General features: G+C 40.3%; 1 protein-coding gene across 1 annotated transcript in view; it reads right to left on the reverse strand.

Annotated features, from left to right (window-relative positions):
• Positions 1-15,569, reverse strand: part of LOC124167687 (follicle-stimulating hormone receptor-like) — a 573,602-nt gene that overhangs the window by 384,701 nt on the left and 173,332 nt on the right. The window contains exon 3 of the mRNA XM_046545674.1: positions 3,769-4,225. Within this exon, the coding sequence (XP_046401630.1) occupies positions 3,769-4,220 (452 nt within the window). The 5' untranslated portion in view covers positions 4,221-4,225. The remainder of the gene's footprint in view (positions 1-3,768; positions 4,226-15,569) is intronic.

Consider the following 15,569-nt stretch of genomic DNA (forward strand, 5'->3'; position numbering starts at 1 on the left):
AAGCAGTCGTGGACAAAAAGCGGCGGTGTTCTGAGGGGGTATTGGGCTACCTTTGGGTAAGGTAGACCATTTAAATGATACCAAAACCTGTGAAGATACCGTGACCTGGCGACTGGGGGCCGCCAACAATTATGCCTCTCATCACCCGGTGGAGAGGGCAGCAGCTCTTCTTCACATGTGCGAAGGTGGATACCATACTGGTCGGTACAGCGACACACATTCCACTACGGGCGTGGTAACATTTACTTAAACGGCTGTAGTACTGCGATGTGGAAGGCAAGGGGAAACCACCACATTATCATCCCGAGGAGTCGCAGCTACTCCACTCAATTTATATAATGACATGATGGAATTCTCTCGGGTAAAATATTCCGGAGGTAAACTAGTCCCCCATTCGGATCTCCGGGCGGGGACTACTCGAGAGGGTACATCGGTCAAACGAGATAGAATGTTACGGATAGGAACATGGAACGTCAGATCACTTCGCAATGTGCTACCGGGCCCAAAAGACGTTTTGCCGCACGACATTCAAGAAGGGGTCTATAAGGTGCCATGTTCATGCGGCAAAGACTACATAGGAGAGACGTGTAGATCAATGAAAGTGCGCATCCAGGAACACAGAAAGCCACAAGAAATAAGCAATTTCAGCTCTCCGCAATTGCGGAGCATGCATGGAGCGAACCCGGACACCAGATACTGTTTGATGAAGCAACAGTTGTTGCAAAAGAAAATAGATATTATCCCAGGCTAATAAAGGAGGCTATCGAAATATACCGGAAAACATGAATAGAGAAGACGGCAACCCTCTCCACAGCTCGTGGAAGAGGGTCATACGAGAGAAAAGAAGGTGGACCAAATAGGCATCCAGCATGAAAAATTGGCGCGAAAAATGAACTATATAAGTCACCAAAAAATTGAATCCCGACATCGACCTGAAGACGCCGGTTGGAATACCGGCGGAACTATCGTCACAAAGAAAATCCACGCGGTGAAACCCAGGAACATGGAGACATCATCTAGACAACGCCGCGGAAAACTACGCATCAATCTTAAGTATGGAAAAGTAGAGGCCGCCTATAGGGACAAAAACGGAGAACTAATGATTGAATACGAAGAAAAAGGGAAGATATGGAAGGAATATCTGGAAGATTTGTACAAAGGAAGCAGCCTAAGAACGAATGCTATCGAAAACGGGAGGGAAGTGGATGCCGATGACATGGGAGCCCCAATTTTAAGATCGGAATTTGATACGGCTGTAAGAGACCTCAGGATATATAAAGCGTCTGGCATTGATGACATTCCTGCAGAAATTATTAAAAATTCAGGAGAGAAGACGTTGAACCAGCAATACAAAATCATTTGTGAAATGTATTCGAAAGGTGAGATACCAAAGGACTTTGAGAAGAACATTATAATCCATATTCCTAAGAAGAAAAGAACGGAGAACTGCGAAGATTTTAGGACCATAAGCCTTACTACACATGCGTCGGAGATACTGACAAGGATCATTTATAGAAGAATAGAACGAAAAGCAGAAGAGTACTTGAATGAGGACCAATTTGGATTCAGAAAAAACAAAGGCACAAGGGAAGCAATATTGGCCCTAAGACTGGTCATAGAGAAGAGAATGGAAAAAAAACAAGCCAACTTTCTTAGCGTTTGTGGACTTAGAGAAAGCATTTGACAACGTGGATTGCAGCAAAATGCTTGGAATCCTAAAGGAAATTAGGGTTCTTTATAATGACGGAAGAATCATCCACAGTTTATACAAAAACCAAGTAGCCGTGATAAAATCAGGGCCCAACTGTGAAGAAGCAAGAAGTGGGACAAGGCTGTACATTGTCACCCGTAATTTTCAACGTTTACATTGAGAAAGCCATTAATGAAATCAAAGAAAAGGCATTGGGAGTGAATATTCATGGAGAAAAAATTAGCAGCCGTTATAGCAGAAACAGAGATGGATTTGAAAAATATTCTGGTTAATATGGGTAGGGTAATGGGTAGATAGCAACTGGAAATAAGCACGAAGAAAACCAAGATCTTAGTATGCAGCAGATGAGAAGAAGTCAAGACTAACATTAAAATAGGGAAGCAAAAACTGATAGAGGTGGATGAATTCTGTTATTTGGGAAGCAAGATAACTAGTGACGGGAGAAGTAAGAAATAAATTATCAGCAGAATAGCCCAGGCGAAGAGAGCATTCCACCAAAAGAGAGACCTGCTTACAGGAGGAAACTTAAATATGGAAGTAAAGAAACAATTATTAAGAACCTACGTTTGGAGTATGCTCCTATACGGAAGTGAGGTATGGACAATGACCGCAGCGGAGAAAGCAAGGATAGAGGCCTTCGAAATGTGGGTCTACAGAAGAATTATGAAGGTCAAATGGATCGACCGAGTTAGTAACGAGGAAGTCCTAAGAAGAGTAGGAGAGAAGAGAAGCCTTATGAAAACCTTAATAAGAAGACGGAACAACCTTATAGGCCACATCTTCAGACATGATGGCCTGATGCAGAAAATCGTCGAAGGACAAGTGGAAGGCAAGAATGGAAAAGGAAGACCTCGAACAAAATATATGGAACAAGTAAAGAGAGATGTGAAGGAGAAGAAATACGTAGGTGTGAAAAGATTAGCTGATAGGAGAATAGAGTGGAGAGCTGCGTCAAACCAATCCTAGGATTGTTGACCAATGATGATGATGATGACATCGAGGAAGCCACTAATGGAATCAAAGAGATCCAAGCAGAAGACAATATTCTCGGAGATAAAATTAGCACCAATATATTTAGCAAAAAGCCGAGATGGAGCGGGAATTAAAGAAGACTGAAAGAGATAGGTATGGAAAGGACAATGCCAGATAGGAGCTGAGAATTAATAGAAATGGTACTAGAATGCAGCAAAATAAAGGAGACTAGGATCAAAACAAAAGATTAAATGGCGAAAGATCTCTGCTTCTTCCTTAGAGGCCAAGTTAAGATGCACGGTGCGAGAAAGAAATATTCTGAAGAAAATCGGAAGTGATGAGGGAATTTTAGGCGAGGAAGAATCCACCGAGTATACAAACATAGAATCAAAGATACAATCCATTAAATCCTACATGCAAAAAATAATTCTCTATGGTAACGAGGCATGGGCATTGTTGATTAGAGAAGAAAAGTCAAGGTTGGAAGTATTCGAAATGTGGTATTGTATAAGGATGATCAAGACAAAACAGATCAGCGGAGTAAGTAATGGAGAGTCCGATAAAAGAAAAGTCCCCGAAAAAAGTCTAGAAAGAAAACAATAAACGAAATCGGACAAAATGAGACATGACGTGGCCTGATAGAAACAATTGTGGAAGGAGACAAGTGGATGGAAGGAAAGGCATAGGAAGGCCCAGAATGAGTTATGCAGACCGATTGGGAAGGATGTAAAAGAGAAAAAATACATAAATATGATTCAGCCTCGAGGTTTTCGGGGTTACTACCGCGTAGATTCATTTCTGCAGACAGACGGTGTGGAGCCTAACCGGTTAACAGCATTAATATACGTTTTAAGAGAAGCTGCCGTCAATTGTTTTTCACACTGTTTCGCCGAGCCTTAGGAACCCTGTGGAAACATAAAAATTACTTAACCTGATAGGGGAGCGGAGTGGGACAAACCTATCTTCGGATTTGTGTTGACGAAGTGGCAATGACGAAGGCGGCGATGATCCTCGCGTTTACAGCGAAAGCTATTTCTAATCGACGAAAGAAGTGGATAGTGAATGAACGCACTGCATGTACTCACAGTGTGCGAACGGCCGGGTCCAAGTCCTGCGGGAGCAGCCTGAGCGCGTCCCCGCTGCAACGACACTCCACGTCGACCGCGTCCATCCCCGAGGGCCCCGCAGCTGTGGTCCACCCCTCCGACGCCGCGGCCCGGAAAGGGCCCAGGAGGGCCTCGTCACCGGTCGTGTTCCAACACTCACAGCAGCAGCATCCCACGGGGGTCGAAGAGCGACCCTTTGCCACACCCTCTTCCTGATCTTGCGCGGGCGCCCCATCACCGGACCACGAAGACGAGAACCAGAGCTTGGAGTCTCCGATGGCAGCCGCCCAGCCGGCCAAGGATCTTCGGTGAAGGGAGCTGGAGTTGGAGGTGGTGCTGGCCGATGGGGGGAGGAATAGGAGGAGGAGGAGGAGGCAGAGGGGGCGCTGGGCCGGAGGGGAAGAGGTGGGGTCAGGGGTCAGCGGCGACATATCACCTGAGGAGAGGGAAAATCATCATAATGTGTGGCAATTGCACTTTTCTGCAATGATTTAAAATAGTGGTAAAGCGCAATTTTGTATCACATATTTTAATTGGTCGAACTTTCACGATATCATGTATGAATAATTGAATTTATCAGAAGGAATGTTATTACCAGTTGGGGAACGTGGTAGTGTAGTGAGTAGAGTGATTGACTGCCGATCAAAGACTCCCTTCTTCAAAAGCCGGGTTTTCGGCGTATGCTGATTAGACCCCGGTCAACGCTTTCCTGTACCTCACATGCGAAAATTTTTCCCTTCGATTTTTATCCAGATGTAATTGTTTAATGCTGATAATCATCACGAATAGGTTGAAGAAGCCGCACTTCCGAAGAACAGCTTCAAACATCTTTATTGGAAGAACTTCCAATTTTAATATTTAATATACTTAACACCATACAAGGAAAAAGTTATTGCATGTCCCCACAAACCGGGAAGGGCTCCCTTCCTTATGGAGATGAGCAAGCCTTTTGTCAGCGCAGCTCGGAGTGTTTTCACTGGGGCCAGTGTGAAATGGATCCACGGAAAAGGGTGAGTTCCTCGAGGTCTGCCTCTGCAAGTGCGTCGTTGGTACTGTGCAATGTAATGGTTGCTCGATCGGTGTTTTTGGTTACGCATCCCAACCTTGTTTCACTGTCTTAAAATTTTTAATTCTAACTCGCTCACATTTTGAAATTAGCAGACCAGATCAAACAATACAAGTCACCTCAAGATTCAAGAATGTTAGATGGCGCGGGTATTCACATTCAGCAGCAATATAATAAAATGCAATATTTTAATCCATAAAAGTACCAACTGCCTACGTTTGTTCTACATATTTAAAATAACATTGATATGATAACAGCAGACTCACAACGTCCGTTTTAATTCCTTACGAAAAGAAAAATACAATTGGGCGTGCACAGACAACGTTGAATATATTTTTTAATATTTTCCAAACTTTTAAAAACTTGCTAATTACATTTATTTCCTCTCCGAATATTGTTTGTACTTAGGTCGGTGTAAAGCGGATTCCCGGGAAATCTCCCAAAAAGTGAGCTCTGTGACCGCAATTGTAACTTTTGCAACTGCAAAATGCAAGAAAATATAATTTTTGCAGAATAATCTCGCCAATAATCAAGTGGAATCGATTGCGTCTTCGAACCATTTTTCTGCGACGAAAATTTACGATTTTGCTAACTTCAAAAAATTTATTTATTATTTTTACCATAAAATGTACAAATTCAATATGAAAATAATTAAATGTACGTATAAATTCATAGGTAAGGAAAGAAAGGGATAGGAACATGTAATAGAAAAAGGACGTGGACAACGGTGCTGTGGTAGATGGAAAAAAGCCAGAAAATCAGAGGGTAAAATGGGCCAAAGCAAAGAGAGTTTTCTATGTCTCCGCCGCCGAAATCATGGTATGTCCAAGCGTCCCGGTAGCTCAACTGATAGAGCACCTGGCCGGCAACCAAGAGATTCGGGGTTCGAGTCCCAGTCCAGCCGAATTGTTAACCTCTCATTTCTGGCTTTTACCATCTACCACAGCACCGTTGTCCTCGTTCTTTTTCTATTCCATGTTCCTATCCCTGTCTTTCATTACCTATGAATTTTTACACGTATTTTTGCGCTTAAGGCGTCGTGTGAATGAATGAAGTAAAATAATTACACATATATTTTATGGTTAAAAATAAATTTGATTATCAATAAGCGATGAAAAATATAGTAGGTCTAGGTTTCCGCATTTTTTATTGAAACAAGTATTGAAATAAGCCATCGAATATTTTTTAATCTTGATTCCTTCTCGTTCAAATGATGACGAACATTTGTTTTAGCGGAAACCACCATTTTGAAAATACCATTTACTTCCACACGGATTGGATTGGCACATGAATTCGTTTTTCTCCTGAACAATTATAACTTAGCCAATACCAGGCCGAACTAACGAAGTGAAATCTTTCCGAAGGTACGCCAATTTTTTCTCTACTTTCTAACAGGTTAACGGTTGGTTCCTTAATATCTTCCCTATTGATGTAGATTGCGTTACATTGAACTTCAATTTAACGGGAACGAATCAAGATAAAAAACATTCGATGGCTTATTTCAATAGTAAATTCAATAAAAAATGCGGAAACTTAGATCTACTATTTTTCCATTGCTAATTTTTAATTTTAAGTTAATTTTAACCCTAAAATGTTGATTTATTTATTTATTATCAATTTCCCCTCAAACAGCACATGACGGCCTTTTACAAAGAGGGTTTCCAATATTAACAAAGTAGGTACAACACAAACATCCATGCCCTGGATAGGGATCACCTACCCAGGCGGGATTCGAACCCACGACCTTCGGTTTGGCAGGCGAGGACTTTACCCCACCGCCACCGAGGCCGGCATTTATTTATAGAGACGCTCTAACGAAGCACTTATTTAACACGCACTCATTTCAGTCCTTTATCGTGCGGGGGAAAAACAATTCTCATACCTACCCTTGGGAAAATTATCTCTCTTAACGTATCGTTTCTGTTGGACTTGGAAATGTATTGGAGTTCTAATATGATGTTCCCCGTGTCGCTCTTAAAGATATACATTCTCAATTACTTAAGCAATCTAAGCATTGCGCGAAGTAGAGAGGATCGGAAAAATCGCTTGTTTTCCAATCCATCTGGAAAATCCAATGGGAAAAAACTGACCAAATAGAAGTTCTAAAAGATTAGAGACCTCTCAGTGAACCTTCACTCATCGGCCATCGGCATCTATGGGGAAGAAGGTCAAAAATCGAAGAATTTAATAATTTATGGTCATTCCGTATAGATTTTGCCGAATTGCGGTCGTTCAGGGCAAGATTTCGTGCATTTTGATGCATCAGCATCGTTAAGACACAAAATGCCAAATGTGAGACGTGTCCGCGAAGAAAATATCCCCACGCCCACGCAGCGCGCGGGTAAAAGAGCAGCAGGCCGCTCGCACCCCCTCCCACGCCCCGAAGAAAGCATTATTCATTCTGCGGGCGCTCATCTTTGATAATGTAAATCGGCAGATGGTACAAGGTAAATGGGAATGCGTAGTGAGGTGACTTGTCCCTTTTTTGGAGTCTCGTCGACGTTACCAACTTTTAGAATAGTGATGAAATATTTTTTGTTTTGGTGGCATTATTTTTAGATCTGAGAACGAAGGCAAGAAGCCTATGGCCTATGAAATGGTCTCTCGAGTAGCTTGATAGGTGTGCAAACTTTGGAGATATGTCGTAGAGAGCTGTGACTAAATGGATTTTGCGGTAGCGTAGGAAGTACTAGAACTTACGGAAAAAAGCGTATAGGCCAAAAGAAGGGTAACGATGACAAACAAAATTAATACACTTTTGAAGGAATCTTTGAAAAGAAATCAAAGGGCGTCATTTAAGGGCTCCATTTTCATCAAAAGAAGTGCTACACGTTTATACTGATGAAAAAAGCAAGAGAACTTATTAATCTAAATCTACATCTACACAATTCCCCGCAAGCCACCTAAAAGGCGTGTGGCAGGGGGTGTTAGGACACCAGCCGTTTACAGTAAAAAAAATGAAGTGCTTTAACGAAGTTGGAACTAGCGTTTATTTAAGTCCTTTATGGTTCGGGGAAAAACGAATTCCCATATCTATATCCCATTCTAAGGATGGAGATGAACATGTGGTGTTAAGAGAATACCCGATTCCCCATTTCTTTGGGTTTTCCTACCACGCAGGAGGATCAGCAAAAGTTATAAAATCTGCGATTCTCGATTTCTTTCCGAAAGAAAAAGTACATACACCGAATTCCAAAGGAGTTGTATATGAAGGTAGCACGTGAATATCGCGCATAAAAGAGGCATCGTCCGTCTGTTATAAGTACAACTCTATCGTCCCTTATAGTGGCCTATTTGTTAATTGCACAAATTCGAATTAACCTTGCAACATAATATTAAAGGGCGGACTATGGGCCCAAATTTGAGGACCTATTTGCTTATTGCTTCAAGACTGCTACAATCATGATGTGATAAGATTCGAGCCTACATTATTAAAATTATCTATCAAAATTGATTCAAATACGATGAGAATACACCTCATAAAAACCGTCAAGGATAGAACTCCAATGCAAGTCGAAGGGGTCTACCGAATTCCATGCCAGACCTGTGGGAAGAACTACATCGGCGAAACAGGCAGATCGGTCAAAACACACCAAGAGGAGCACGAGAGAACGATTCGACTGGGGCAGTCAACGAAGTCCGCGGTAGCCGAACACGCAGCGCTTGTCCACACAGGAAACAAATGATTGCCGAAGTCAAAGGCTTCAAACAGAGACCAGTCAGAGAGGCCATAGAAATAAATAAAGAGGAGAAGAACAATTATAACAGGGGCACCGGCGTTAAAATAAGACGCACTTGGCAACCCGTAATTCGGAAAAACTCTCGACAACCTACTCCTCCAACCTCCCGCTCCCCTCACCCCACCACCTGACACGGAGACCTGGACGTATGGATATAAATTCTCACCTCATCAGATTCCCTTGAGAAAGAGACCAGCATCGGTCGGGAAACGTCGGAGCCACCCGAAAATTGACGCGGCGACATAGCCCAAAAGTTTTTATTTTACTTGAAGTTTCTCCGTGGAAAACACAGTAGAAAATTTAAAAATAAACTACTGAACTCAACTAACTCTAATGACTAAAGTTAATATTAACAACTATGTAAGCATAATATCATAATACAAAACCCCGAAAGGTTTAATCAGAATCTAGTTTTAAATGAATTCCATAATTTTATGAAATACCTCGAATCGCTCTATACCACCCTAAAAATCAAGTCCCTAGGGCATATCTCGAGGTATTTTCAGGAGGCAACCGACAGCTGAGGTCATTTGCGCCATGGGAGAAGGGTTGGTAAAGAAAGCCTGCTCTTTACGAAAGGCACCTAGGTGACCACAGCTTAACGTCCCATCCGACGGACGAAATGTTGCGCTTGAAATTTCCTCCACACAACGTTAAAGCAGGGATCGGGGGGATCTGAATATTCTCTGCCACCGCTGGGATTCAAACCCGAGCCCACGGGATAGGAAGCCAACCCTCTAGCCACCCCACCAACCCGATCCTCGCATATCACGAGAAATAGAAAATAGCAAGGGTTGCGACTGTGCAGACAAATTAGAAACTAACCACCAAAATGGCAAATCAGGAAAATCATTCGCAGAATTTTGAGAGGAATGGGGCACTGCGTAAATTTCTCATTTTCTAAATAATAAAAACGAAGCATGTCCGCATAAAAAAAAGAACATTTAAGATGAGAGGCAACTTTAATATTTAAAATTTCAGTCAAAACATCTCGTCCGCATCTGTGGAATCTTCCGCGACCTCGCTCAGAAGCCTCAATTTCCGGCAATTTATCCATGCCTCGAACTAATTTCCTTCACTCCACTTAAAGCGACCATCCTCTTCGCTAGAGGCTGGCATTTTCGAATTTTTTACGGAATATCCATATGACTACGTCGCTTTTAGGAGTGAGCATACATTTAATTATTCTGTCACCCACCTCCCCAGATCTTATCCCTCTTCTCTTACTGCTTAAAAGCTCTTCCCTGGCCGAAGATGCTTTTGCTTTACATCTGAAAAGTGCCTATTCAGTATATTCCCAGCATTAATCTGATAGCATGTTGCTGAATTTTCCTTGGTGCCATTTACCATGTTTTCCTGGTGGAAACTCTCACTGTGTTCATCATTAACAGCGCCGAGGTTTGGTGTAAAAAAAAGTCAGTGTGAGTGGAGAAAGTGAATTTTTAAATTCATATTGCAGCCCATTTTTTGGCATGATTTAATTCGATTAGCCACCAGATCGCGATAATTTTCAGCCATGATATTTCCTAGAAGATGTTCAAATACACTTTCGAATGCTTTTCACACGCTTTTTTCTATTGAACTCAATTGCTGTTGAAATTCCAAATACTTCAGCGATCCCTTAGTCTGTGGCCCAATACAAATTCCTTATTTGATCTTTGCCTCACTGGATTTAGGAAATTTTTGTTTCAAATAAGTAAAACCAGCACCATTTTTATCCATGTATTTAACAAAATTTTCAAAATTCCTCATTTAATATGTAAATGTGGCAAAATAATATTTTTGGGATCGACCAAAGGCTGAAAAAGAACTTTTTTGGATCAAGGAACGAGTGCTTTGCGTTCCGAATAATTTTTTTAAGTACCTAATGTTTTTTTCTATCTCTTCCACCCCCCTGGCAGATGAAGCAACAATATTTCGTGTAGCCAAGCTGCAAGCCTAGTTAAGTTACTTGCAATTACTCGCAAGTCGCCACAAATGTTCCACCTATATTTTTCGTAGTGAATTTCCTCTTACTGTAACTGCATATTCTCGTAAGATTCTTTCATGTCAGTTCCATGAGTTATCATTTTAGAGGGGAGCTCATTACCATTATGTAAGAAAATAGCCTTTAAAGTAACATTGGAGGAATCAATCAACAAACGCCAATCACTTGTGTTGAATTCAAAGTTAAATGTATCCATAACAGGGAGATCATTGAAAAATTAGAGTTGTTTTCTTGAGGGAAACGAAACTAATTTAAATTGTTCATGGCGAGATCTATGCATAGTCATTTTTGCATTTGGATCCAGCAATTTCCAACCCTTTAATCGTGATCATAAGATGTCACCTTTTTTTTGGCAAATTTGAATTGCGCACTAGATTATTAAAATCCTCCTGCGTTGTAAAATAAGGTCCATCAGATGTGCTCGGTCCAAAATTTGGGTCCTTCGAGTTTCCGAATCCTTCATTCTCACGTTCTTAATTACTTTCTGAATCTTCACTAAGATTAACATAATCCATTGGTTCCGTAACTTCCATTTTTTCAGAGTTAGGGATCGGTAGCATCACTGTTTCCAAGTGTTTTTGCATATTTAATTTTGTGTTTTGACTTCAGAGTAATTCCTTTGAATTTTCAAACAAAAATACCTAATAGCCTGAAAAATTATCCTTAGGATCGCGCCAAATCCTAGGGACGGCAAAATTCTCATGTTGTTTTGCCTCCGTCCAACGAGTAAGAAGCCTTAGAGAGGTGCCTCACATGAGCCCATTCTTCATCTCGGTGAACCAACAGACAATAAAAATATAGCGCTTATATCACTGCCTCAAATAGGGAGTTATGTTCCGCATTTGAGCATTAAAAGAAATTTCACGTAACAAAAATGAATGGGATGGTTCACGCATCATCTAGGCCTTATGAAAGCTAAGCAACTTCTCAGAGATTACTACGTAATAAGTTGTTATTACCTGTGAGCAACAAAATTCTCAACCCATCTTCAGAGAAAAAACAAACGTCTTCAGGCACCGACAGTTGGTCACATGCTTATGTGAAGTGGTAGCTGATTCGGCATTGCTTTAAAAAAATGATACGATAGTGCAAGTTTAAACATTTTTGGACAGGATAGGAAGGAATGTCGTATCGTAGGACAACATGCTTTGTCAGGAAAGTTTTATTTTCACATGCTAATGCTGATGCAAATGAATTAAATTATAACTTTCGTAAAAGCAAAATCATACATTCAGCTGTCCTAAGAAAACTATACGTGATAGAAAGAATCTAAGCACAAATTCGCAATCAGCGTAAAAAATAAATCTAAGATCACTCAACAATGTCTCTAGGACAAAATCTATGTTGACCAGTGTCATTTTCTCAGATATAAAATTTATGCCCTTGAAATAAGAGTTAACGTTGACAAGAATTCACCCTACATTCCCTAGAACTTTCCACAAAATGCCATAAGTCTGAAAAAACTACACTACCTAACAAAACGACCATAAACGGCCACATGAGAGATAATTATTATCAGTTTTTTTGTTAATAATGTTATATATGGCCACACACGCAATGTTAAGGGCATACTTATGAATTCATCCGTATTTGGAATGCAGCTATCAAACAAATATCAACACAAAATTATTATATCCACCATTTGAAACCAATGATATAAGAAGCGTTCTTTTGCAGTAGCTGTTTTGAATAACTGTTTCATCTTTAAGCCTCTAACGGAAATAGTTAGACTATTTCAAATCTCTCATCTACAGTAACAGTAAAATCTTGTATGATTAGCTCTATTAGCTCTTCTAGTGAAAAAAGCGCCGTTGTATGATGACTGGAATCTTAAATGGTTACACCCTGCTTTAATGGGTCATAAAAAGTAATTTCTTTGATTCAATTAATAACCACCACGTAATTAACAGTAGAAGTTAACTAAAAAATGGCGATCAAATACAGATTCCATCCAAGGAATCTCTGACAATGACTAGAAGAATAAAAGTGAGGGGCTTCGATTGTGCTTCCGTCTAAACCGGCATCCGACATCCAATAAAATGGAATTAGCTGCCCAACCCTTTTAAATGACGCAAAAGAAAACATTTCGTAACATTATCGATAAATTGAAAACGCTGCTTATCGGACACGCCATTGAATACGAGACTCGCGTGGAATCTATTGCTTTGGAGAAAGGAAGACACTCAAATGTCAAAGAGTACGCAAAAGAAATTGCAATTGACTTTATGCACGGTCATAGATGTAGTGGAGGTTTCATAATCTCTTCAAGAAATACAATCGATTCGCTAGTACAACACTCGGAAATAAAACTCATTTCTTGCTTTAGAGAAGTACTTGAAGAATTTTAATCGAAGAAGTTCATGACCTTACATTGGCATTTACTCTTTATTGCCATTTAATTAAGTATGCAATCGATTTTCCAAATTACAGGGATGGCAGTGAGTACTTCTATTTAATATTTATTTTTCAGTGAAGTCTAAGCTAAAAAAAATACTAAATTACATAATTATAGGGTGGATTTTTACAAATATGAGGAGTTCTCTGATCAATGGCAGAGTTATTTTTGGCAAAAATGTGAAAACACTTAGAATAATTGGTGAGAACAATTAATTGCATATAAATCACACAGAAAATATTTTCACCAAACAGTCCAGTATTCACTCTAAGATAAATTTAGAAAAACAGAAATTTGACAAAATCAGATATCCTAATGTCAATACGTTTGTTAAATACCTGGAAGTGAAATGCGTCATTTCGCAATCAGGTTGACGGCATTTTGCAAATAAGTGAGAGAATTTTATTTAAATCTTCGTAAAATATTGGTTCGTCATGGCAATCATGTGTGTGGTGATTCGACGCATAAACAAAGGAAGATAGTGCAAGGTAGCGCGGCTTTGAGAATGATGAGCAGCAAAAGAACAGTCACGAATGGCAGTTATTTTTCATGCCATTTCCAAAAGCAAGAATTCGGAAAAAGGTGCATTATTCAGCCGTTTTCCTCATGTTCGTGTTCAGTCGCTCCCAGACGCATGCAAAAGCATCCTGCCCACAATTCACATCCATAACATTACGACCCTATATATCCCTTTTTAAAAAAACTTTACGTTCTTTATGAATAAAAACCTTTGGGCTATGTCGCCGCGTCAATTCTTGGGTGGCCCCAACGTTTCCCGACCGATGCTGGTCGCTTTCTCAAGGGATTCTGAAGAGTTGAGAATTTAAAGTCTTATATATAGGTATCTGTGTCGGATGGTGGGGGGAGGGGAGCGGGAGGTTGGAGGAGTGTTTTGTTTTTTCTTACTACGGGTTACCAAGTACGGCTATTTTATTTTCTTTTTCTCTCCTCTCCCCTCCCCCCACCACCTGACATAGATACCTATACATAAGAATTTAAATTCCCAACTCTTCAGAATCCCATGAGAAAGCGACCAGCATCGGTCGGGAAACGTTGGGACCACCCAAGAATTGACGCGGCGACGTAGCCCAAAAGTTTCCATTCAACATGACGAGCACCCGCGAAAGTTTTAAACAAGATTTACGATCTTTGTTTGTGCAACCGACAAGCCCCCCCCCCCCTCTCGCCTTCCAATGCGCCCGTTTCCATGGCCAACGACGACAGTCTTCCAGAAAATCAACAAAGGGATGGTGACCTGAGAGAGCCATTCGAATCGTTTTAAACTATCAGTGGGATCGTTTTCAATCTCTGGTCTCTGTCGCCATTCACCGAAACGTATTCAATTGACCATTGTCCTCGCATATTACACAAAATAAACCGTCATGTACGCCTTGGACCTTGCTTTAACAGGCGCAGGAAACCCTTTGCTAATCGTAAAGTAAAAGTTACTGGTTATTTTCCACAAAATGCTTGAATTTTTTCCGTCACGAACGGTTCCGATACTTTTAGCATTATCTTCGGGTGACTTCTTCACAAAATATTTCCTGGGTAATTAGGCGAAATGTTTTCAGAAGAAGCCACATGAAGATCATAAAATTTATTGAAGCCGTTTGTGAGGTATTTTTTGGGATACCACTAGTAACTTTTATTCAAATAAAATTATAAAATTTAACTTCCACGTTATGCCTGAAACAACAACATAAAACTTTATAGGTTTTACTAGAGCGTAGTTACATAGTTTTCAAATTTGTAATTTTTACATTCGATTTTTACAATCCCTTACTGAACCGGACTCAGTGGCGGAGTACAGCGAAGTGGAAGTAATTCCTGGGGACAACAAAAAATGGTGATGATGTAGATACGTGGCTTAAGTGATGAGTTTGTATTTAACCAGTCAAGCATACAATGAGTTCAATGTCTACAAATTTTCTTTAATATTAGAAAGTTTCGTCAAGATATCCCTCCAGCAAACGGTGGAAACCCAAAGAGAACAATTTCCATTCGCATACTCCGTGAAGGTACATTCTTGGCAATTCCACGGGTATTTCCCTGAATACCCACCCCACCCCTTTCGTCCGTTCGTTTGCACCAGCTTGAAATAATCATTAACGAAACAATGATAACAAATTTATCTGGGAGAATTTTTGCTTCCAATTCGTATTTATAGACGCCGTCTTGAAAATTTTATGAAGTTGTATATACTATTATTATCAAAATTATTATTATTATTATTATATTAAAAGTAAATAAAGCTCAAAATGTAGTAATTCCAACAAAAAGCAACTGTATTTACTCATTTCAACTTAACTGACTGTTTAAATTAACGATAAGACGCTTAAACCGATGAAGTTGAAAAAGAATAATAATTCAAATCAGGAACCGTTTTCTTGAAATATTACACCAATTCCTTTCTTTTCTTTCCAAAGTAGTTGCTTTTATGGAATGTGCAACATGGACTAGCCACCCACGACAGGCATCAAAATTCGAATGACTTGGCGGCAGGACCTTTCGCTTTTGCAACCTCTGTTCGTCACTCATCTAGGTGCGAATATGATTGGAATGGCCGTGTTTATTCACATCGAAGGGCAGACT

Source organism: Ischnura elegans, chromosome 11 (assembly GCF_921293095.1).
Source record: "Ischnura elegans chromosome 11, ioIscEleg1.1, whole genome shotgun sequence".
NCBI classification, from domain to species: Eukaryota; Metazoa; Arthropoda; class Insecta; order Odonata; family Coenagrionidae; genus Ischnura; species Ischnura elegans.